General features: G+C 47.6%; 1 protein-coding gene across 1 annotated transcript; it reads right to left on the bottom strand.

Annotated features, from left to right (window-relative positions):
* Window positions 1-433: 433 nt before the first annotated feature.
* Window positions 434-22,564, bottom strand: DMBX1 (diencephalon/mesencephalon homeobox 1). Its single transcript, XM_062004007.1, is given in 6 exon segments — window positions 434-834; window positions 1,269-1,623; window positions 2,797-2,975; window positions 7,049-7,214; window positions 22,398-22,457; window positions 22,460-22,564. Coding segments are annotated over 6 exon segments (1,266 nt in total).
* Window positions 22,565-25,632: the final 3,068 nt, after the last annotated feature.

Raw genomic sequence — 25,632 nt, 5'->3', positions numbered from 1 at the left:
ACAGTAACACGCAGGTGGTGGTTGCTGTCAACATTATAAACTATATACAAGACAAAGCAGGGCTCGCTCTTTGCCCAAAGAACACGACGACGACAAAAAAAGAGTGGTGTTGGCACATTATCACAGGGGTGAGGAAGGGTGGCTTCTCCTGAACATTACAGGCTCAACTCGTGGCAGTCCAGAGGACAGTTCATCTGTCTAAACACACATCCTCTCCCCCTTCCTCCTTAAATATTCAGTGAAGACCAGGCCAGTAGCAATGTCTGATGCAATCATGGTGCTAATAAGACCTTAAGAAAAGCAAAGTTTTCCCTGAAAGGGAGCACCTTACTCCGGGAAGAGATGAGGGGTGGCTGAGGGTTCAAGGAGTGACATGTCTAGTGCCAGTCTCTGGTGCATCTTCTCATGGGCAGTGGGGTAGCTCGTGGGGCAGTCAGTTGGGGAGCGTGTCAAGCCCAAGGGACGCCGCGTGCTGCTTTGCCCGGAGCCTTAGGTTCTCAATACTCGTTGTTTTACTGTTCAGGCTTGGGAGGGAGCTGGAGGCCTGCAGGATGGGTGAGGACCAGACCTGCTGAGCGTGGGAGAGCGACTGGTAATACGACTGACAGTGCAGGGAGCTCAGCGGCGCCATGTTGACGTTCATGCCCAAGTAGGGCATGGCAGACGGTGTCCCCATTTCGAAGGAGGAGTAATGGACCAAGTTGTTGGTGGCTGCCATGTGCTGGCGGAACTGCTCCTGCAGGCGGAAGAGGCTCAAGGGTGAGGAGGAGTAGGAGTGAGTTTGAGCCAGGCCGCTGCTGGAGGAAGGCGTCACAGTCGAGCTGAGGGGGGACTCTGTAGCAGGAGACAGAGGGGATGGGGGTTATTTCTACAGGCTGGGTGCAGGCGCTAATCCACATCTCAGTAGGGTTCAAACCGCAGCATGGGCTTGTCTCTTGCATCAAGAGGGTAAGAAGAGGGGTTGTGTTAGCTCAAGAGAGCTAAATGTGTGCCTATTCCATACTTAAATGGGACTGCTCTCTTTGCTATGGCTTTCCTGCTGGCCCTGGGCACCCTTGTCCTTGTCTTTGTGCTTCCTGTGCTCCTGCTACAATAGACATCATGCACTCTATGGGTCCCATTCAGTGCTGGGGGCAAGAAGACAAGTCCAGGCAGCCTATCTGCAAGCACCCAAGTCACAGAGGATAAGGGACTACACCCAACCACCAGCATCCCCCTTGGAAACACCAGGTCCTGACACCAACCCTCATCAAGATACTGCCCCTCACCTGCTTTTGGGCTTGCTCTCTTGCAGTTCAAAGCCTTGCTGTCCACACCAGGGCTCTTGTCCACTTTAGCTTCATCCAAGGTGCTCTTAAACTCCTCCTCTCTGTCAGTCTGGTCCTCAGGTGCTGACTCGCTGGCCGACTGCTCTGACAGGGTTAGGTTAAGGTCTGTGCCTACCTCGCTGGGGAGGCTCTGGACCTTCTCAGTGTCTGGGGTGGTGGCCTGGGTCTCTAGCATGGGTGTCTCTGTCTTTCCCTCACTGTGGCTCCCTTCACAGTCCTTCTGCTTCTGCAGCTGCTCCTTCTGCAGGCTACGCTGCTTCTTCCGGAACTTGGCTCTTCGGTTCTTGAACCAAACCTTCAATGTCACAAACAGCAAGGGGAAAAACTGGTGAGAATCCTGCTTAAGTGCCAAATTCAGCATCATTCAGCCTGGGATCTTCAGGGAAACCCCAAGTAATGAGGTACTGCAAGCCCACCGTGCCCAAATGACATTCCACTCTGTTGGATTTCCAGAGATTCTACTAATAGCACAACAAATAGACTCTAAAAAAGTGCCCAGCCTTTAGGTCAGTTCTTTAAGCTTTAAGTTTTGGTTTGTTTGGCTTTTTTTTAATTGATCAGGCAATTGTGTCTAACCAGAATGTCTTATAGCTGAGTCTGGTGACACTACATTGGCTTACAGTACAGTGCTTGCCTAGTTCTAAAAGGATTTAGTTATAAGTGTACCAAAACTACAGTGGCAATGCTCAAAACAGGTTGTTATGGGCACAGGCTGGTATCTGGGGACTGAATTTAGGGAAGGAGGAGAGAATTCTCATTATTTTAACCTAAATGAATAGACATGGATTGGAAGAAATATATTTGCAAACCTTGTTGGTGCTGTTGGTTCGTTAGATGAGGAAATAAATATTTTGAAGATCAGAATATCCTGATGTTTGTATAAAAGAACTACTTTTTCTACTGCTTATCCACTTCACATTGAAGGATTTGCTATTTAGTCTTTCAAAGCCCAGCAACACAAGAACCTCCCCCACCAGCAGGTTATGAAGCATGCTGCACTAGTTGAAACCATAAAAATAAACCCAACCCAAACCGAAAGCAAACCTTGGCCTGAGATGTTACAAATATTGACACTGGTTGAAAAGAGCAGCTGGAATTACTTGTGTTTCTGCTCTTCTGAGAAAGACAGAAAAGCTTTGCAAATAAATAAATAAATACATACATACATAGACTTCTGATGATGTTTCTAAAACTTCCCTCAAAGAAATGGGAAAGAACAAATGAAAAACAGTGTGTGCTTCAGACAATCCTGGATTTAAACAAATGTGCATGTGGCTGCAGAATTTCTCCAGCAGATGTGTGACTTTGGAGGATTTTGTTCCCCCTGCCCCTGCCTTTCCCAACTTTACTGCCCTAAAACCTTTGGTTACCCTGGAGCAACCTTGAAAGCTCAAGAGAGATGTCAACCTTTTGGGGACTCCACTACATTCGTTTAACCTCCATTCACAACCTCACAAAATTGTAATACCTGGACTCTGGCTTCAGGTAGGTTTGTGCACATAGCCAGCCGCTCTCTCATCACCACATCTGGGTAGTGAGTCTTCTGGAAGGTCTTCTCCAGTGCCTCCAGCTGTTGGGCAGTGAAGGCCGTGCGACTTCGCCTTTGTTTGCGGTGCTGGGATCCATAACGGGCCTCCAAAATGATGTCTTGAAATGTACAGCCGTTGGAAGACAAGAAAAGTGGCCAATTTAATTATTGGAATTTGTTGTGGAAAGGTAACCTCTTTCTATGACAGCTGTGGAAATTGTTGAGACTCCACTGCTAAATTTGGTTGAGATAAACCAATCTGCTCTAACATCAGTGCATCAAGCCGTGCAGATGCTTAGACCCCACCGTGGCATAAGCATTTTTCATTAGGAAACACGATTAAAAACAAGGCAGGGAGATTCACTGTTGAAATTAGGAGAGGGACTCAAAATTATGTGTCATGTTCTCCTTGAAGCCAAGGGCAGAGCTTCTGTGGGCTTCAACGCTGCCATGATGCGCTGTGCTGATCGGTGGGAAGAGTCCATGCAGCTCAAACACAGCTGCCTCCAGCTCATTTTATCAGATGCAGCTGCATTAAAAGCCAAGTATCTTCCCTGAAACCAGGCTGAGCTGGCTGTTCTTTACTGTCTCCTATGTAGCTCGTTCAAGGCATGATATTGGAGAGTTGTTCTGGGCTCCAGTTCAGGAAAGTGCTGCAGCTCGTGTGCTTATGTGGGTCTAGTTTGAAAGCACGTGTTTTACTGAGCGTGGATACTCTCCAGCATCTGGGGTGGAAACACCAGCTAGGATCAAGTCCAGCCCCACTGATTGCCAGCCCAGAGCTCATGTGCTGAGCACTTCTCTGGAGAGGAGCTACTCTCAAAAGTCTGACTTTGCAAACCGTGCTTGCAAAATTGAGGGCAGAGAAGAAATTTAGATGGGCAAATCTAAGGACGAGAGTAAAGGGCTTATTACTTTACCAGAGGCATTATTATTGTACAACAATTAGTGGGAATAGAAAGACCTTAAATCAATGAAAATAAGTTACTTTAAAATGAATAAAAAAGCCCAACCAAAGAATCCTTTATTATGCAAGTTGGGACATGCTGTGCTACACGGCTGGAATGGAACAGTCTGGCGAGAGGTTTGCTCTCAAAGAGGAAATGCAGAAAGAACAGTGTCTGGTATAATTTTTAATTCACTTAAGAATGTGACTTCCAGTTGAAGGGAGGAATGAACACAACAGAAAACAAGCTAACAGGGAGAGCAGTCGGCATGGTCAGCGCATGGAGTCAGGTGAAGACCCTTGCTGCTGTTTGTTTGTGCTTTTGTCACAAGCACTGTGGCGTAAATCTAAACAAGAAAACGAAACCTGCGGTCAGGCCAGCTCCAGAACCACACATCCAGCTTCCAAATACATTAGTTAATGAGTGTAGAAAATCAGCTTTGCACTGCTGAAACATTCCTCTTCCAAACCTCCAGCTGTTTCAGTCCAGGTCAGCGTTTGCAATGCCTTTCTGGGCGATTGCCACAGCCGTGTGGCTTTGGAAAACTGGAAATGATGTGCTCAGGCTAAAGGCCAAATACAATATAGTGTTGGTTGCACACAAGAGACTTTTGTGTGGGTGGTATCAGAGCTCCCCAGGGGGTTAAAACACTGGTAATAGATGACACTTTGGAAGCAAAGAGACCGTGGTGGATGCATTCGGACACAGCTCACAGACCAGGTGGTTGAGGAGAAGGGACATTCCAGGACAAGAAATTGAAGCTACTCCAAAACGTTTTACAAAGCCAACATTTGTGTTTCAAGTACAAGAAATGAGGAGAAAGGACACTGGTTAAAGCTCCTACCTGCAGGCTGGAATATTCTCGAGTTTCTAAAGCAGAGGTTAGACCTGCCGGCTCCCTGGAGGCAGCAGCTCATGCATTAAGTTTGGCCACTTCAACAAGAGCCAACCAGCAATTATTTTAATGTTTTAACTATGTTTTCAGGCTTTGTGCAAGAAGGAGAATATAAATTGCAGGTGAGGCTTCGCAGTTACAATCAGAAACCTCTGTTTGCTGACTTAAGGTCGTTTGCTTTTGTGCTGCTTTATTCTGACTGTCCCTGGAAGGCAAATGAGATCTATAACCTGCACTGAAAGATATTCAGAAGTAACAGAATGTGAAGCAACTGCAGAGGAACTGGCTTGTAGGTACATAATGCCTACCCCACCAATGATAAACAGACAAGGGGACTGTGGGATCTATTTTGGGAAGTCTTCCAGATGGGTTATTAATTTGAAAGACTAGAGGCTGGCAAAAATTGAATCTTCCAGTCAGGAATATGAGAACAGCCTTTTTATTATTTTCTATTTAAAACATTTCCCTCTGCTGTTGCACTAGTGAGAGGATGTAAAGTCCTCTGTGCTCTACTATGAAAGGTACAGGGGATCACAAAAGTCTCTCAAGAGATCCTTGCATCTAGGAAAAGGGCACCTTGAGACTCAAGGTCTGCAAGACTCGTTGCAGAGTTCAGGACCATCTGCTCCTGTGTGAGCACTTATATTCTGAAAGGGTGAAGGAAGGAAGGGTTGGATGACCAGGACAAGGAAAGTGCCCAACTGTCAACAGTGCCAGTATTAGAGTCCAGGTCTCCTTGATCCCACTTTGGTTCTTTTTTTGGTGAGGACAGTGACTCCCAGCTCTGACCTACGGCCCTCCAGAGATCCCACAGGACACAGTGAGTGGTCTGAGAAACCATGTTAAGGAGATCACTACTAGCAGCTGAATAGGAGACCATTGCTGACATGAAGATTTGAGAGTCAGCTGTGGTTCACTCACCCAGAGTCCAAGACCTTTAACAAGTCCTTTATGGACTACCCACACAGGGTGACCATCCTGAAACTTCTGCATCTTTATTTTAGCTTAAGTCCATATCTCATGAATGTAGCCCACTGAAGTTGTCTGGTTGGATGATTTTTCCACCTACTCTAAACTGGAAGGAGTCACTCCACCTTTTATTTTTTTGCCCATTCCTTTACTGTCAGACATCTAAAAAGCTACCTTAAAGCAGATGTGGAATTTTCAGTCAGTGGAGATTGTTCCATTCTTGAAAGCTCTCTAGAGTGGCATCTATAGTAAGTTCTTGCTTTAGCTTCAGCATCCTGGTTGTCAGGTCTGCTTTACCACACCTCACCAAGCCCAGACCAAAACGGTGTTGTGGCAGCCATTGACCATTTGCATTGCAGTAACCTTTGATGATTTCAGACAAATCTGAGTGTTTCGTAGCAGGCTGAAATGTGAAGCAGATATTTGTGCCCTACCATAGCAAATATTCTTGGATCTCCATCAATAATCTTTGAACAATTTTTCCTACCAAATAATAAAATGCTATTTGGACTTTGCACTTTCCTCTAATGACAGTATGGATGGAGTGCTGTTGCACTTGTGCTTGAACACAGGAAAATGGACCAGAGGCTTTGGAGCAGCAGCTCCTACTGTCACACTGTCCCACCATCAGCAATGCTGTGTAGATAGTGCACTCTGGATAAAGACACATGTGACTTTCTTTGAGCCTTAAAAAAGCTCTTTTATGAAAGACAAAATACAAAAGCAACAGAGAGGGAGCCAGCAGGATCTACAAGAAAGCCTCACCTAAGCCAAGATCTCAGATCTCTAGGAAGAAATAATTGAGGCACAAAGAAAATCCAAATGAAGATCGTTTTCCAGAGAGAAAGAATGTTTGGTAGGACAAGAATTGTCAAATAGTTGCAAGAAGGGGCAACATGGAATAACAATGTGTGGCCTGGGATGGCAGGAGCTGGCTGTTAGGGGATGCAAGTCCTGGATGCCTCAGTGGGAGAATGCAGCTCACTGTGTGCTCATATTTATTCTGCTCTTATTTACTAACAAAGTATAGTTTCATGCTGTTTTTAATTCACTTGCTGAAGCGGATTTCAGTGTCTTTTTATTTCTCTCTTTATAACATTTTTCCTCAACTGTTTTTTCTTCCCCTCCAGAGGGGCTGTGTCCCTTCTCATCCCCGGGCTCCTCAGCCATCAGAGGCCACCCTGCAGCGAGGTGCAGCGCTCCACTGGTAGCAAACACTGGCGGGCATTTGTCACCTGCAGAGCTTGACCACATGGCCAGTAATCAGGAGCACATCATGCCAGCTGGGCACATCACCCTCCAGTTTCCAAAGAAGAGTTTCCCTCAGTGCAAGGAAGGTTTTTCCCCCCAGGGCACAGCAGAAGCCACGCATTGTTCTTACCAGCCAGTCTCTCTGCCAGGGTGAGGGCGTGCACTGAGGGTCGGTAGTCTGGGGCATGCTGGGCTTGCTGAGCTGCTTGCTGGTGAAGGTTGTACATGGCACTCAGTGAATTCATGGCATGGAGGGAGTAGCCATTCACTCCATAGTGCTGCATGGTGACATAAACCTGAAAAACAGCAGCGACGGGAGAGATGTGCTTAGGAACGTGTGACACCAGCACCCTGGGGGCTCAGCAGAGCTTTGGAGATGCTGTGCTCAAACTGCTGCACGCAGGTCTCACTTCCAACCTCCCAAATCCCAGCAAGCTTTGGGACAGGAATCAAAATCCAGCCTCCTGTAGTCCTAAAACACCAGTGACACTGGTTTGGCTTCCAAGCTTAGAGGCCAGAATCTGACTGTATCACACTCCTACCGAACAAAAGATGGGAAAGGAATATTTTACATATCATAATAAAATGAATCATGTTGTTGTGGCTTTTAACAAGCTCTGTCCCAGGAATACCTGAGATTTTGTCCCTGTCATTGCCTACAGTGGACTGTTTCCTAATCCTGTGGCTATGATGTCAAACAATCCTATCTGAACCCACTCGTGCCTAATCTGTTTGCATTCATTTTTCTTCAGGTTCTTCTTAACAAAGCAAAAGTGATACAGAAACAAACAAACAAACAAAAAGCATGTGGTCTAAAAGAAAATAAATCTGTAGCTTAATCATAGAATCATAGAATGGTAGGGGTTGGAAGGGATGTCTAGAGATCATCTAGCCCAACCCCCCTGCAGAATGTTACAGCTAAAGGAGGGAACTAAGGTTTGCAATAAACACTGACATTTCCTAGCTCAATACCAAGGAAATTGTGTAAAATAAAACTGATGATATTTTCTTTTTTTACTGAGCACTCTGCACAAAATTTCAAGCTGTTTTTCTTTACAGAACTGTCTGGGCTAATATTGATCTCAAAACCTGGGTGATGCTTCATTTATCCCTTTAATAAATGACTAAAAGCCTCCGGGATGACGTTTGTGTAGTTTGTAAAGCATCAGGAAGGAAGTTGTGAAACATTTGCCACAAAAGAAAAGATTTCAAACCCCATTTACATCAGCAAGTCATAGAATGGTAGAGGTTGGAAGGGACCTTTAGAGATCATCTAGTCCAACCCCCCTGCAGAAGCAGGGTCACCTAGATCAGGTCGCATACGAACATGTCCAGGCTGGTCTTGAAGACCTGCAAGGAAGGAGCCTCCACAATCCCTCAAAGTCATTGCTTGGAAAGTCGGTGCAATGAATGAACATTCAGAGGAGGCTGGATTGACTTAAAGAAAGCAGACTGGTTGTTTAGGCAGCCTCTTTAGGACACAGTTTGGTCACTTGGAGGGAGGTGGCTCAGCTCCCTTGATTTTAGGAGAAATCTGATGCATCGAACAGCAAAAATTTGGATGAACAATTATCTGTTGTTTTCATCTGTACTGAGGAAAAGCCTTCATTTTTGCCTGTAGAAAATCTATACCATGGAGGACAAATTCAAGATGGAGAAGGAGAAATGCAAACAAATACCTCTTCTGCTCTGAATTCTCTTTCTCTCCCAAACCACCTTGATGTAGGAAGCACATGCATGGAGTGACCTTGTTTAACATCCAGAGACAAAGCTGTAGTTCCTGGGAAAAGCAGATCAATCTTGTACCATAGGACCTGGCAATGACCTGAGGCATCTCGTGGCTTCACCCTTGCAAACACCTTTCCTTGGCTGTGCCCAGGAACAGAGAAGGGAAGCCATGCAGCTGAGGTTTGGTCAAACACTCTGCCAGGTCAGGGATGGTCCTCATTGCTCTGGGATGGGTGTTTTATTTGACTGAGAGATTTTGTGTCACGAGTGTGAGTGCTGCCTTTGGGATTGTCTTCTCAAAGAAGCTGCTGTAATTATAAACCCAGAATTTGAGAAGCTAGTACTCAGCCTCACTGCTGTTTCCCCAAGCCTCTCTGCTATGCTACCACATCATTTCATCATCAAGAGAGCTGGTGGAGGGCAACAGATCCAAGTGCAGTTACATCACAAAGAACTGCTGCTACCTTCATCTGCTTTGTGCCTCTCTGTTCACCCACTTCAGATTCACTCCCCAATTCTTTAGCTTTAGACTCAAAAAAGCTTGGTGCCTAACCAGCATCTACATAGAGTATCTCAAGTTGGAAGGGATTCTCCCTCATCCCACTTCACTCTGTGCAAATGCCAGACACATTCTCATGGTGCACGGACAACACTATTGGTCATGTCCTTTCCTACCACATCCTATATAAGAGTACAAGAAAAAGGCAATGTACCTCCTACATCAAAGTACAAACAGACTTTTTTAATATGAACAGCTGATTCATTGAAAAATGAGTTTAAGGGTACCCGAGATGTTTTGTAGCTAGTTCTGGAAAGCAGGGGAAATTCATCTCTGCTTTGGTTTATGGTATCCAGGCAATTACTCTTGAAATAATTGTCATGTTTCATTTCAGAATTCACCCTACTTTTTAGAGAAGCTAAGATAACCTGAAGACAAAATGATAACCTTCATCTATACCCTATTAAGGTTTTATTCTCTGGAACAGGAGAGAAAATCAATGTTATTGTATGATGAACCACCAGGAAAATGGGTATTTTTGGTTCAGGTGCTGACCTAAACACAAGAATACTGTTGCTCTGCTTTAATTTAGCTTAAGGAAGACCTAAGCAATGCCAAAATTGTTTGATGGCTCTGTGAACAATTGAGGGACTTCCCATTCCAACAGATTTCTAGCATTTTCTTTTCCTCATGATGGGTGCACAGCAAAATTCCAGTGGGGACGTTGCTTTGCTGGACTGCACATCTTGGCTGCTGGTGGCACGTGGGAAGGGACAGGAGTGTGTCCCAGTGATACATGTGGCTGATGCAGCCACAGATGACATCTCCCATCATCTGGGAAAGATCTGCAGGTCCTCAACCCAGACACTACCCTGAATAATTCCACCGGTGTCTCTGGCACATCCTTGGTGTGGGTCAAGCCCAAAAAGCATCACTTCTCCTCCAGCCCCCACCAAGCCAACCCCACAGGCAGCACTGCTCAGCTGCTCCCCATTGTCAGACTCTTTCACTGCTTTGTTTTCACAGTCCAAGAGCAGGGCTGGTTTTCTGGTCAAGGCAGGTAGGGAAACAGAGGTTTGCCATTTCATTTTGCCTCCTCCCTTCCCTCTCTCTAGCTTGCAAACCAGCTGCTTGTTTCCACCAGCTTTGGCCAGCGGGGCTGAGGTCTCAAAACTTATTAAGCTCCTGCATATTTTGTGAAAATCATTGAAGACACAGAACTTATTAACTGCCCTGAGCTGCTGCCAGACTTCTATCCTTAACAGACAGTGGAGAATCCACGCTGGGGCCCAGCTGTGCCAGAGGCACGTGGGAGTCCAAGTGTCTTTGACTCTCAACTCACAGAAACGCCTGTTTCTTTTCTAATCCCCCTTGCATGATGTTGGTTGTGTACCAAACCAGCACATTAAGGGAAAAACGAAGAGGGAGAGGGGGAGGATTTTCCCATACCATTGACATTGCCAATGATGTTGTGTCTGGAGCCCACTGTTTCCACTGAAACACATCCTCCAGGAAGACTTTGGTATATCTGATTGTTGAAAGAGGCTTTGGTGTGTACGTGTGTGTGTCTGAACAAACTCTTCTGGGTGGCCCAGAAAAAAAAGTGCATGAAATAAAGCAAATCAAAAGCAGAGGACATAATAATGATGGGCACAAGAGGAGGAGTCACTACCCGTCATAGCTTTAGTGATAACTGCCTGGCACACTGCAGTGCAGACAACAGGCACAGCCTCCTGGTTGCTTGTGCAGCGAATGTATCATCCCAGATTCACAGGGAAAAAACCAACCCAAATGAGGGAATTTACTGAGCGAGACTGTTCAGCCTAATAAGCAAAGTTAACTGAGACCACAACCAGCTCCTGTTTAACTGTCAGCTCCAAGCCTGCTCCAACCCCAATAAATTAAATATTTAAAACACATCATGCAGCAGTTTCTTTTTAATGGAGAAAGCCATTCATCAAGCCACTGCTGTGTTTCACAAGCTGTCGAATAGTGCTTACACTGGTTAAAATAATCTTTATATTTCATTAAGCAACCAAATAAGCTGATCCCTTCCCACTGGCTGTATAGATGGTTTTAATTTTCAAAAGCTGCAAATGCATCTTTTATGTCTCTGGGTGGCTGGAGGGCTTCAGGAACAGCCACAGCCCGGAGGAGGATGAGAGCAAAGTTTGAGCTCTTGCTTTCTGGAAGGGTGAGGGCTTGAGTGGTTAGTATAGCTGGGAGGGGAATATAAGGTCCCCATCCTGAAGGAAATGGGGGTGCCTCACTTGGATTTTGTGCATCAGAGATCATTGGAGAGTTGGGAACTGTAGAGAAGGGAGGTGGAGGCTGAGGAAAGGTGCAGGAAAACGATAGGCGAGGGGAAAAATCTCTCTGTATGGTGAGAGCAGCCTGGGTTTGCCACTGCTGAGAGCCTGTGGGCTCATCCTGCAGCATATGCCCAGCACAGGAGGATGGATGCCTCTGGGCATTGCCTGGGGCTGGTGGTTTCCTCTGCCTCAGGGTCACAGCGGTGTCTCTCCCATCCCCAGCATCAGACTTGCTCTCTCTCTGCTCCCCACATTTTGCAGCACCAGAGTGTGAGGTCTCCATGCTGTGCCTTGTGACAGACCATGACGAGGTTCCCACTCCTTCTGCCTCTGCAATCCTGACACTATTACCTCAGCCCCCAAAACTCTCCCATGGTTTTTACCTCTCACTTAACTTTTCACCACCGAAGTCTCATGGATGCTGTGTCTTTTTCTTCCCAAGGCTGCAGACCCCTCAGGCTGTGGAGGCTGTGTCCTGCCAGAATCTGACCTCACAGAGAGGACATGAGACTCTCTCCTAGCTTTAACTGCTACTGGTTATGAGAAACCTGGGTTTCTTCATCCTCTGCATTGCTTAGAATAGAGGAGATGTAGGTTCCTGCCTGTCCCAGACTAACTCAGAGAGAAAACCACTCTTTATTCAGCTGTTGCTGTTCAAGTCTGATGCAAAACAACTTGCATATTTACCAGGTAGGAATGGGAATCCCGTTATCCTGGAGCAGAGCTGCTTTGCTCCAGCTGCAATGTGGATCTGATTCACCCCTTCCCAACACTGGCCTCAAAACCCTCAGGTTCCCATGGGGTTATATAGAAGGAGAGTGGTACAATGTATCATACACCACTTCACAGTCTATCATATAGGGGAAATTTGGCCCTGGCCTTTAATATTATCAACTTTGGCTCCTCAGCTTTTGTAAAAGGCTTTAAATTTCCCTGTTTAACTGGTGACTGATTTTATATCTAGACACACAATTCTGTCCTGAGACAAGATGTGAAGAGAACAGGATCACACGTTTCCTCACCAGGTGAAAACTCCTGGTCCTAGCAGCTTGTGGATGAGTGAAATGGAAACAGAACTGGGAACAATAAAGCATGTTTTTAACATGAGATATTGAACTTCTCTGCAAAGCATCTTCTTATTTTTTTTTCCTCTTCTATCAGGAAAGAAAAATCTGCACAAAACAAAACCAAAGCACCCCAAACCTAAACAACCACAAAATCCATCCTGGAACTGTATCAACTACACCCAAGAAGTAGAGATCAGGGATATTTTCTGCTTTTCCCTCACCTCATTTCACTCTTTTACTCCCCCTCATCAAAATACCTGTATGTGGCTTCACCTGCCAGCCACACAGAAGCTTTTAACAAAACCACTGACAAAACTCATTAGGGGAGAAATGTATCCATCACTGAAAACACAAATGTCACTTGTGCTAGCCTCAAAGCTTGTGTCAATGCTGGAGATCTTGTCCCTGTGCTGAGCTGCTCTGAGTAAGGACATCCACGGCATCTCCCTGGGCCAACACTGCTCTGCAGGAATGGAGTTTTAAACTGAGACAGTGGGTTTGCTCAGGTGCATTTTTTAATGGAGTAACACACCTTCTACCTCAAATCTAAACTGAATCAAGATGGATGGATTTTTTTTCCCCAATAGCTAACTCTGGCCAGTTTTCACAGGCAGAAGTAAAAAACCACCCAGGATAAGGCATTTGCCCTTCTCTAGCAAATGCTGTTGGGTGGGATGAGTTTGAGGCTGGATGTAGGGCACAAAGCTTTTCAGGGGCTTTGGACCATTTTCCCTTTTCCCTTCAGTTGGTCCTTCCAAACTCAAAAACATACTGCAACTCAATTCATTGACCAACACAATATGCTCAGATGCCATCATGAAGAATGGAGTAATAAAACCTATTAGCTAAAAAGACTATATTTTTCCTACAGAAGCCAAGAAGGGGGTCTCAGGCAGACTTTTGACACAGTGGGTCTTACATTATCATTTCATTAAATCTATCCAGAAAATGGGAGGTTTGGTGATGGGGAGGTATGAAGGCTTCCTTGTGTGAGAAATAAACTATACTAAAAAAGTTAGACCTGGACTTCAATAATTCAGTGGGAGAAGTGAATTGCTTCACCTTAGTTCATTACTGATGAGGATAGATTGGCTTTTGGAAAAGCTCTGCACCACCTTGGGTCTACGCCCTGATATAAGACACAGCCTGAGCAGGGGAAAACCACCTGGGGAAAAAGACATAAAATATAAACCAGGTGTTTTTCCCCTGTCAGGTAACAAGGAAAGTTGGGATCATCCAGGCTGAGTGCCTTCTTGGGTGGTAACAAATGGCTACTCCAGTTCATGCCAAGCACAGGAACCCGTTGTTCATTATTATCAGGGAATATCAGCAAATGATTTGTGCTAACAGTGGTCCCTGGCAGTAAATATCATTTAAAAAAATAATCAAACCACAACAGAATATTCCCCCCACACATCCTGGAGCTATTCTGCTTTATGACTTTATGCTTTGAGTCCTTACTTAGAAACACTTTAAATCAGCAAGATAAACAACGAATCTCTGTCTCTGCTTATCTGTCAGTCCAGGCAAATAGGCTCACTGTACATATGGACATCAGCTTCATATGTATTTGGTACTGAGTTACATACCTGAGGGAGTCTGGATAAACGACCCTTGCAAGAGATTTCTTCAATTTTTTTACATATCTCTAAACCTTTAAGACTTATAAAAGTTCAAAATCATGTAAGATAACAACCAGCACTTTATAAACCAGCTTTGTTCCTCATGTCATATTGCTAAATGTCTAAGGAAACCATCTCACTTGTGTAGTGGATGAAATATGGATGATTTGAAACACTGCAACACATCATATTTTCTCATTCAAATGCCAAAGTGTGAGAGCCGCCTGCACCGTAAAAACAGGCTTCCAAAGGGCTTGTCTTAGAACTGAACTAAAGGAACTGAGAACAGCTCTGAAACAAAGCAAAACAAAATCCACATTCTTCATTTTGACCTCCCTCTAATATTTTTGCACCTGTGTAAATCCCTGGATTTAAATGCAGTTAATTTCCTAGTGCAGAGCGAGGTCTGAGACCAGATCTTGTTCAACCAGTCACAATGCACTGAAAGCAAAACCTGGCTGATTGCATCAATTCTTGCAGCTCACGTTCAGCTACTACTACTGACCTTTGTATAAATGAAAAAGCAATTTATCTTCAAACTAGGAGCTTTGCTATCTGCTGAAATTTGGAAATACTTCCAGTTAGGAACAGCATCATGGTTTTTTGGGTAGACCTTGTCAAATGATTGCCTCTGTTGGGGCTCTGTTGCTGAAGAGCACAGCAACTGTATTCATAATGCTCGTTTATTTATGGCACAAGTAGAATAAACAGGTCATGAGAGGGTTTGTGAGTTTTATAAAACAAACCTCAGAGCATCTTGCTGAGCTGGGGAAGTCTTATTGTAGAGTTCTACAAACTCAGACACCAGGTTGTGAGCAGCTGAGAGAACAGGCCCTGGCTGACAGAAATAACTCACATCAGTTGCTGTGAATTCTATTTAAGGTTTCTGTGAAATCATCTTCAACTCCTTCCCCTAATAGAATTGAGTGATTGATTAGACAGTTCCCAGTAGAAAGACTTTACAGAGCCTCTGTTTGCAGAGGCATGCTTCAAAGGGCAAGCTTCCAAAGTCTGAAATATGATAAAATAAAGATGCTCTCATACTATTTGCTTTTGAATCACTTTTAAGGCTTGGAGAGCAGTGATTTGCAGTGTAGAGCTGGGATTGAGATCACACAACTTCAGTGTGGTGCTAAATCTCTCACTTGCTATTATTTACACGTGATGATCGGTGCCTACAAACCAAATCAGGATAAATACACCTTCCTTGTCCCATTTGGAGCTGCACTCAACCCTCAGGAAAAGCTGTTGTAACTTATATTGAAGCAGATACATTGTCCTGGGTAAATAGCTCTTCATACGAACATCACTTTGGCTCTAGTTCCAGGATCTCACTCTACTTTCAGGTCAGTCAGCCTCAAAAAAGCCCACAAACTCATGCATTTTCAATTTCTTGTGATTTATATTGCAATGGAAACCAAACCCTGCATCCCAGACTGACCCTGAGAAAGTCAAGTACATACAGCCCAGACTCTGCCAGCATTGCTCCCACTCACTCTGCATTCATGGACACGAACTGCAGCAGCATCCTGCTGCAGCCAAACTCCTCACCCCACTGCAGCCAGGCTCATCCCAACCTGGTCTGTCCATTTCTTCTCATGCCTTGAGACCTGACAGCACTTCTGCCTCTGGGCTGGCCCTGGTTTTAGGACTTGGAGTAACCTGAAAGTACTATACAATCAAACTACTGAAATCACAAACAGCTTAAAGTGTTTCACTTGGGTGCTTATATGGAAACAAAAGGTACTCTGCCCTCTTCCAAAACAAGCATGTTTCTGGTTTAAGTTGTATTTGTACGTGGTTTGTTTGGCTCAGCCTTTCCTCTCCCTTTGGTGAAAGCGATTTTGCTTGAGAAGCATCATTTCAGTTGCCTTAATGCTAACAAAGGGAATTTTCCAAAAGAGATGATTGGAGAGATGTCCTGAGAGATGTCCAGACTTCCCAAATGTTGCCCTTTTTCAGGGCTACTGGCAACACGAGGGGCAGCTCACTTCTTGCTCTCTGTCCCTGAGACAATTTTGCCTGTGGTGTATTTGACTGCAGTATGCTTGCATGAGCAAGCTCCTTGCAGGCAGCTCCTTGGGGCTGCTAGTAGGGGTTCAGCAGTCTTCACTGTCCTTGGAGGATGGAGCAATATCCTGGAAGGTTTCACCCATGACATGGTCCCGTTAACAAGACAAGGAGCTACAGTTCTGTGTCAAAATATGTTTTTAAGCCTGTGACATTTAGTGACCAGAACCTCTGTCCTGAGCAGAGAGCAATGCTGATCTTACAATCTAGCCCTGAGCCCTAACAAGAGAGATCAGTCACTGCAAGAAGCACTAGCAGAAGATGGCCCTGGCAGATAAGCTTTGTAAAGTTTTGCTGAGGCAGTTAAAGACACTTGCAGATCCTCTCCTGCTGCTCTCAGCTGCTGCCAGCCTGATAACTGGGAGGCAGAAGCAAACCTGTGCTTGCTCCAGGCACCCCCAGTTTGATGCCTCAGCCAAGATGCTGGCTCCAAGGGCCATCTTTATTCATCAAGTAAATGTAAGTTGGAGTTGTAAGCTCTGGGTGTTAAGCTGAGAGCAGTTAGATACATGCAGGAGGAGAGAGCAAGGTGGCTTTATGAAATGCAGTGGTTTGTGCTACGTCGCTGGAGTCCGACCCATTTGTCATGAAATAACTTTCCTAGGTGCTCTTTCTGATGGTTAGCTGAAAAGCTCCAAGGCTGTGACACCAAGTGCAATTTTGCCTGAGGCTGGTTTTGAAGAGCAAGTGAATTTTGAATGAAACAGAAGTTGAGAGCCTGAACCCAGGATGCCTCTGCAGCTACAGCTGGGTCCTTGCTCTGCCCTTACAGATGATGCTTATAGCACTTAAAACTAGGCAGAAAATGCATGGTGGCAATTGCTTCTGTTCAGACTAAGATAAGACAAAATGACAAACAAGTCCTACCTTAGCCAGAAAGAAAGGAAAAGTCCTGAAAGGCAACTCCAGTAAGCCATGCAATTGTGGCACTTTTAATACCTTAAAAGAATAAGACATGCATTTGAGTTTTCCTTCTGTACAAGTGAAAACATTGATTTTTCTACCTACCATTTAAAAAAAAAGTTGAGTTCAATGACCTTTAAAAGGAGGGCAAAAGATTCCTACCACCTAAAACAGGGCCATAAACTGGAGTTAGTAGCAGAGAAGCCTGAGCTGGGGCTTCCTTTCCTGTAAGCACTCAGATCCACACACCAAATCAAGCACAGCTGCCAGGATAAGCAATGTATTTTGGCCACCAGCAGGTGACCTGAGCTTTAAAGAGCTGCATGCTGTAAAACAGGCAGAGCAGCTAAATGTCCTCTGGGTTTTGTGGGGAGGTGTGCAGTCCTTCAGCACAAGCATATTTTCCCACCTTGGGCTACGTGCACACAGAGCTGCTGCCTGCTCGCTCCTCTCTGGTGCCCAGGACAGTTGGTGCCAGCTGAAGACATCAGGTTTCTGCAGCTCCCTTTGTGGGAGGATTTTCAGTCCCCTGAGACCCATCAACTCAATTTTCCAAGCCCAACTGGTTCTCTTTTTTTTGGAGGATCCTAGTAGAGTTTCCAACCATCACTCCCACACACCAAGTTTTATCATCTGGGCAATTTTACAGCAACGTTTCGCAAGTCGGCATTTGCTCAGGCTATACAGAGGCTGCAGTTGTTCCTAGGAGAGTTATGTCAGCAGCTATCAGGAAGAAATCACATTTGTATTATGGTCTACCCACAGCTCCTGGCTGTAAACAACCATTTCCCACTGCTTGAAGACCTGCTGGTCCCTCGCAGCCCCAGCCCTGTTCCCAATTCTCCCTCAGAACCTCTCTCCTTCCCAGGAGCTACACCTGCACCACGTGTGCTTTAGAAATCAGGAAGGATCTGACTCAAAGGCTGATGAAATAGAAAAACTAATTCAATTTCAGTAGCTTTTGCACTGAAAGAGACTGGCAGCAAAGAGACCCAGGGTCTGGCCAACCTCAGTGCACCACAAATTAGTTCATGGATATATAGCTGTGTTTCAAAACTCTGCACCCTCTTTGCAACAAGCATATTTTAATGAATGTGAGTTAGATAATCTGTAGCTGCACAGAACCAAATCTGGGCTTTATTGAATCCATGTTCTTTGAGTATTTTCCCTACTTTTGTGGTTTTGCAAAATGAAGCAAGGGCAGCTATCAACATTTCTGTTCAGACACGAGTGGTGGAAATCAACCCCGAACCTTTTGAAAGGTTTTGAACCCAACTGACATTTATCAATGCCTCAGCAGAAGCATTTCCAACTTGAGGAGCTGAATCTTGGGATGCTGCTGCAAAAACACAGAGAGGTTAACTGGTGTCCTAGAAAGCACAAGCTACTTCTAGCTAAAGGGTTTAGCCATAGCTTCCCCAACAGAACCCAGTAGGCAGCTGCATCAGAAGAGCTTGGTGCTTCTCTGCAGCACCTTTGTTTTGGCAGGGCTGGTTTTGGTGATGGCAGAAGGGGAAGAAACTCTATTCACTGCAGCTTCTGTACATTTGATTCTCCTCTTTCCCAGTGAAGCTCTCTTTTAAAGGATAAAGACACTGGGAACAAACCCCACTGCAATCACTATGACTATATTTGTGCAAAACTTGCCTGGCCAGCCTGCCCTTCCCTCTGACTTGTGGGAAGCTCCTCTGGCTGTTTCTTTGATGCAGGTGGTGAACCCAGCACTAAGCTGAAGCAACATCCTCATCACCTGTGCGAAGGAGAGTTGCATCTTCTGGGACACAACATCACTGCAGGAGCCTGCTGATTTGTGTGAGCATAAAACCATCCCATGTAGACGTGAAAGTCTCTTTAAATTAGCAGGGAAAGCTGGAAAGCCAAACTAAATTGGTTTTCTGTGTACTGACAGCACAATTTTGGACTTTTTCTTTTTGAAAATTGAGTACATTGGTGTAATTTAATCCAACCTCTCATCAGTCATGGGGTAACTCAGAGTTGAATTCACTCCCACCCTTTCAGGAATTTTCTGCACTTATGTTTCTCAGATAGAATGGAAAAACTGAACATAGAAACACAATCTGAAAGCCAAAGGGTTGTAGGTCCAAGTCTCTTGCTGGGGTAAAGGAGAAAATGGGATTGACTTGCATTGGCTTACTCATGAGTCGAAAGCAACCCTGGCAAGGAAAAGCTAAACAGTCAACGTGCCAGTTCTGAGAGGCTGTTTAAGAGAAACAGAGCAGTGAGAAGCTGCAGATTCACCCAGTGATCCCCCTGTACAGTGGAGGTGGACCATGGAGGGTGTAAAACCTCTCCTCCTCAGGGTGAGCCCATCCTGCTCTCCCTAGGACAGGCAGGGCAGGGAGACAGCTCTGCCTGCACTGGGACACTCCTTAGGGCTCAGCATTTATCCCCCCATCGAGGACGTGACTGTGGCTAGGTGAGGACCCCAGAAGCCACAGGGAACGTGGGACAACCCGTCTACTTTGAATCAGACGTCCACGGCTTGGAAAATTCGCAGAAGGGAGAGCTCTTGAAGCTGCAGAGACTGCGTGAAAAGCTGGGGAAGGGGGTGCTGGAGGTTACCCGCGCAGCCCACCCTGCTGAACCCCGGCCAGGCGGGAAGCAGTCGGCAGACCCTCGGTCCTCGAGACCCTTCAGCCTGTCTTGTCCCTTCCTCTCGTCCCCGACAGGAGAACGGTCCCTACCAAGCCAGTTGAGCTCAAATTTAGCTCATTTGCTTTGTGCTCGGTGTAGAGGTGAGAGGAGAAGGAGACAGAAAACAAACCCTCCAGCTCTGCCTTCAGGGAAGGGGGAGGCTACTTCAGACAAAAGTGTTATCCATTAACATCCAATTATCACTTGGTCCAAGCCATTAATTATAAATCAGCCTCCTAATTGGGATAATTAGCTCTCTGCTACTTAATGTAGTATGACTGATGCGTTTGGAAAGAAGGTAATCAGTCCATTTGTTTAGCGTTAGGCGAACAAATCCAACTCTCATGGTTTAATTTCAGCCTTAGCCTTCCCCGCGGCCGCACCATCAGTATTAAAAGCTCTTTACAGCCCCATTAATTGTTTGGGAATCCCGGCGGGGATGGGCACACGCAGCTCCGTAGAGCTTTCGGGAGGGAGCCCCCGGGCCGGGGATGCGAGCGGGTCCCCCCATCCCCGGTGGCGGTGGGAAAAAGATTGCTGGAGTTTTGGGGACGGGGTTAATTAGAGGGATCGGATTTGAACCCCAGCGCGACCCACAGGTGCGATGGCTCGGAGGAAGTAGGAGAAGTCCCCTGGGTTCCGTGCGGCAGCCCCCGCACATCCCTTCCCGCATCCTCTGGCCATCGCGGCCCGGCCTCACTTCTAAGAAACATTTCGAGAAGAACGAAAAAACACTCTTAACTTTCTTCGAAGAGCCCCCTCCTCTTCTCTCCTTTCCCCTCACTTCCCCTGGATGTCTCATTAAAGCCGGCTGCTCGGCGAGCGGCCGATAGCTGCGGGACATGATTAGATATTTATTACTGTCATTTACATGAAAAACTTGAGCTAACCAAGTGGAACTGGAGGGGGCCGCCGGAGGGGACGGGATGGGGTAGAGCGGGGCTGGGTTTTTTTCTTCCCTGCCGCTCGAAACGAAGCGAGAGTGCGGGATGCAGCCCGAGCCCGGCCGGCGGGAGCGGGGAAAATCCCGCAGAGCCCCCGACGACTACCACTGGGGATAGGGGTTTGGGGCAGAGTCACCCCCAGGTCTCAGGATTTGGTGCCGCTTCGCTCAGCCCGCGTTTCGTTTCGAAGGGGATCGGGCAGCTCTCGGTGCGCCTATGCCACCGGGAAACGAGGGATGTTGCTCCATCCCTCCTTGCTGCTGCCGGGCTCGCCGAAACGACCCTCGGGGAATTCAAGGAAGCTCTGACATTCCCCTTATACACACACATACCCGCCCGAGGTCCCCGCCTGGGAATAAGTGAAAGAAGAGGCCGGGAAAAGCCGTGGAACCCAGCGGGCTCAGTTGTGGGAGTTTCTTGCCCTTTCTCCTCGTCCCAAAATGGGTCGGACACGGTAGATCTGCCAGTCAAACCCCATCTCACTCCAAAGAGACACTTTCCCGAGGGCTTTGCTTTGGGAGCTCGTGTCTCCTCTCCCCCAAGGAGGCAGCTCCTCCCGGCGAGGTCATCCTCGCCCTCTCCTTGCCCCTTTCAAGGGGGACAGGTCCCCAATGCCCCGGGCAGCCGGCACCGAGCGGGGACATGGACTTTTTTTCTGCTCAAGTGCTGCGGAGCACCCTCCTCCTCCTCCTTTCCCTATCTGTTATCCCGTGGCCCGAGGGGCGGCTCTGGCGGAGATGTATGAGATCTCTCGCGGTAAAAATATGCATGCTGATCCCCATTTGGTTAGCCCTATAATGGAGGTGTAAATAGGTTTCGACTGCGAAGCCCTTAATTTATCAAGCAAGCCTGACAGCTCAAGTCGGGGATTTATATACCTCTTAAAGAGTAAGAGCAACGAGGGAGAGCAACAGACCGACCCCCCTACCAGCTCCTTGCAGGCTGGTCATCGTCCGTTTCTCCTAACCCCGTAAAGGGGTGGTGTGAAGCGGGAGATTCTCCCTAGAAAGCTTTCCAAGCGCTGCCGAAGTCGTGCCCTCCCTTGCCATCCCTTCCGCACTCAACTTCCAAACGCATCATGAAAGAAAAACCCACCCCAAAAAACAATCCCAGAGCCTCCGTTCCCCTCATCCCTCCCGGCTCGGGGTGGTTTCTGCACCCGCGGTGAGCTCTCGCTGGGCTGCGCTGCTTATTAAAACATCATTATGTAAATGGAGAGGGAAAGTTGCGCTCTGCTCCCTCTGAACCCGGTAAATGAGGAGATGCGCGTCTCCCACCTTCCCCTGAACTTGGTTGTACCCCACTGTTTCCCACCAGCTGCCTAAACTCACACCAGAGCGGGCTCACGGTCCCAGCCCACGCCGGGTTTCGTGGGAGAGAGGCCCTGGACTGGGAGACAGTGGTTTGCTTTTTTTCCCCCCCTCCCCTTCTTTCTTTTCTTTTTGTCCTCTCGACAGCGTAGCGTACTCCGAAAAAAGCAAAACAGAGCGACAAGAGGGAATCGGACTTGCGCGGGAGCCTGAGCAAGGCTTCCCCTCCTCCGCGGTCCGCGCATCCCACCAGACACTGAGTCTCCCATAGAGCGATTGCTCCCTCCTCGCCAACAAGCCTCAAACCCGCAGCCCACCCGGAGCCGCGTATCTGTGTGTGTATGCGTGAGGAGCGGGGGATGTTCTTACCTGGGGCGGCGGCGCAGCCTCTCCGCCCGCCGTGGGAGCGGTGACACGCGTGGGAGCGCGGGGAGCGGGCGCAGCGCTGCGCCCCGTCCCGCCCTACTCCATCGGCCCGCGCCGGCTGCGCGCTGCCTCCGCGCCCGGCGGAGCTGCCATCTACCGGGAGGCAGCATTGAAGAAGGATTTTTAAAAGGAGCTTCATAGCGACCCGGGAGCTACCCAGCAAGATTTTCAATGGTCCTCCACCCTGTCAATCAAAACGGGGCTGCTGATACACCCCCCACCCTCCCCCCACCCGCCCCAACACTTCTTACCAGTCATTTACTCCAAGCCGAGGTGTAAACGCCTAATTAAATCCCTGGGAGCGGATGGGATGCCGGTGGAGGGAGGAGGGCTAGACCCAGGGCTGGGAGGGTGATGGGGTCTGTAAGGCACAGGGGAGGGAAGCCACGGCCCACTCACACCCTCTGCTTCGCACCACACTTGAGCATACCCTGACGTTCCCCTCTCCCTGTGTGCAGGTGCCAGTGGGGCATCATCTCCCATCATTAATTACAGAGCCACCCCCACCCTCTGTCCCATCTTAGCCTGCTGCACCCCTCGGCGGCTCTTTAAAACGGAGGGAGGGCAGGATACAGAGAGATAAACGTAGGAATAACGGAAGGGGGCCTAAGGAGCTGGACGCGGAGGGGCCGCAGCCCGCCCCGTCGGGAAAGCTCCGCTCCGGTAGCGCTCGGGCGGCCCCGGCAGCACGGTGGGGCGGGGGCTGGGGAGGATGGCGGAGGAAGGGAAAGCGGGCACGGAGGGGAGGCCACGGGGCTCCGGCGGAGAGGGAGCCACTAGTTCACTCATCCTCTCACTCTTTAGTTTATTTGATATACATACTTTTCTTCCCGCAATATTTTTCCCTCTTCTTTTCTCTCTTTCTAAGGGATTTTCGCAGGTACCATCCCGTCCAGAGGTCGGACTGGTTATCTGGCAGGGCTGACTAACTGGAGCGGTGGTTGTGTTTGCTTTTCAGCTTTGCCATGCCTTCGCAGCAGAAAGAGCAGTTTAAAGCCTTTAGAGAGATTGCTAATAGATGCCAGCTCCTTGCCTTTAGATTCTCTCCCAGCCCAGGAGGATTTAGGATGGGATTGGGAGACGAGACGCCATTTCAGGCTCCAAAACACCCTGTTTTAAAATGACTGCGGGTAAGAGGATTAAAACAATAATACCCTTCTCTTCTTGAAGGTTTTTTTTTCCCCTCTCTCCCTCCTATAGAAAAGATTTCTTCTCCCAGAGCAAAACCGTTTAGACAGGAATTAAGGGAACAAGAAAGAATAAGGAGGGGGGGAGAAGACCTTTTAATTTGAGCTTGATATTTTGTACAAATTCTGACCAAAAAAAAAAGCCGAGGGAGTGGGGGTTTGATCTGGCTTGGGACATCAGAAGGCTCCAAGCGAAACTTTATTGTATTATTTTTACTGTGTATATATTTATATATACACGTTTGGGGTTTTTTAACCAGAGGTTATAAGGTACCCAGTGATGGTCTGTGGAAAGAGATGGAGGGGGTGAATCTATTGAACTCTATTCCAGCCCTCGCACCGCCTTCTCCCCTCACCTTCTAATTAATAACCACCCGCTTTTGGCCGGGAAACCGATTGGGCGAAACTCGACGCTTTGATTGCTGTTATCCCTTTTCGGGGTCATTTTTCGGGGTGCTGTTCCCGGGCTTGCCAGAGCATCACCTCGCAAAACCCACAGGGAATCACCCTCCTTGCTTTTTGGGGGTGATTCTGTGAAGGAACCTTCCTCTCCCCCCACCTCCTCCTTGAGTTTGTAACCAGCATCTTCCCTACTCCGCTAATCACAACGAGTTGTAACGGGAGACGGCGGGGAGCAGGCAGATGGTGCTTCCCAAAATTCAGCGGCCCCCTTAGAACCCCCTTCTCGCTTCCCAATGTATGGCTGGGGGCAGCCTCGCAGACCTATAGCTCGCAGGAACCGGGGCGTAAACCTCAACCTCGGGGTGCAAAAACCTGCTGAAGGAGGAGGCAAACTTTGCCTGCTCCTTCATTTAATAGAGCGGGGAAAGGGCTCCCAGTGTGCTGAGGGGGCTGTGTCCGTCGGGGGGAGGCGGGGGGTGGTGGCGGGGGGTGGTGGCGGGGAGCAGCTCGTCTCCTCTCTGGTTTCTGAATTGTCGCTTGCAGCCCAGGCACAAAATCCCAGCCCCTCCGACCGCGATGTCACCATTGTCTCGCCTTTCTGCTCGCTGAGCTATTAAGCACGGGAGATTTTGTGATTGCTTCGATGAAAAATCCTTAGTTTTAATTCCCCCCTTTCTCCCTGAAGAACTAATAAGAGTTTCTCTCTGTCTTCAGCAAATTCTTTCCGAGCTCTCCAGCGACGCGATTTCGGCTGTTTAACCAGCTCCTCGAAATAAAGAACTGTGTTTCATTCAGCGCTTCTTCTCAGAAACGACCGAACAGCGCATTTAGCCCAGCGAGGCAAAGTAACCCCAGTTTGGCCGCAGATCTGATTGATCACATTCCCCCCCTCCTCCCCCGGCCCGAGGTATCGATGTGGGCAAAGCTGCGGGAAATCGGTACCGCTTGTGTCGAGATGACAAGGGTTTCTTCTCCAAAACCGAAGGCGGGGTGTGGGCTGAGCAGGAGGAACCGAAGCCCCGGCCAGGGGTGGTTTGCAGCGGGAGGGATCTGTCCCCCCTACCCGACATCTCCCCACTCCCTCCCGAGCCGTCCCGTTCATCCCGAGCCTCCCCAAACTTGCGGCCGGCACCGGGTCCGAAACCAAACCTCGGCTTGGCTGGGTGAGAAATCGCAATTTAACCCCCCGATAATTAATAATAACAATAATACAACGGGGGAGAAGGATGCATAAACCGAGCTCCTTTTTTGTGTGTCTAAGTTATGCATCGCAGAGGAAAATGAAACATGAAAATACATCAATCCGACCCCCCGACTTGATCCCGCACTACAAGATGAGGTGCGGGGGAATTTATTAGATCGCCGAGTAGAAAGGACATGGCAAGTTTCTGCGATATTAACGGTCATGTTTGGGCTAAATGTCTGGGTCACGCAGGTACCCCAAAATCCTTTTCAAACACCGTTTTATACGTCTTTACTAAATGATTCGGGAATGGAGGTTCTAAGCACTCTCACCTGCCTGAAGGGAAGGACAGCTGCTACTTTTAATTTGAAAACTCCTGCTTGGGAGGGGAGGGGGGGAAAAAAAA

Source organism: Colius striatus, chromosome 10 (assembly GCF_028858725.1).
Source record: "Colius striatus isolate bColStr4 chromosome 10, bColStr4.1.hap1, whole genome shotgun sequence".
Classification (NCBI taxonomy): domain Eukaryota; kingdom Metazoa; phylum Chordata; class Aves; order Coliiformes; family Coliidae; genus Colius; species Colius striatus.
Note: the sequence above shows the minus strand (reverse complement) of the source record. Positions and strands in the feature narration are given on the sequence as shown.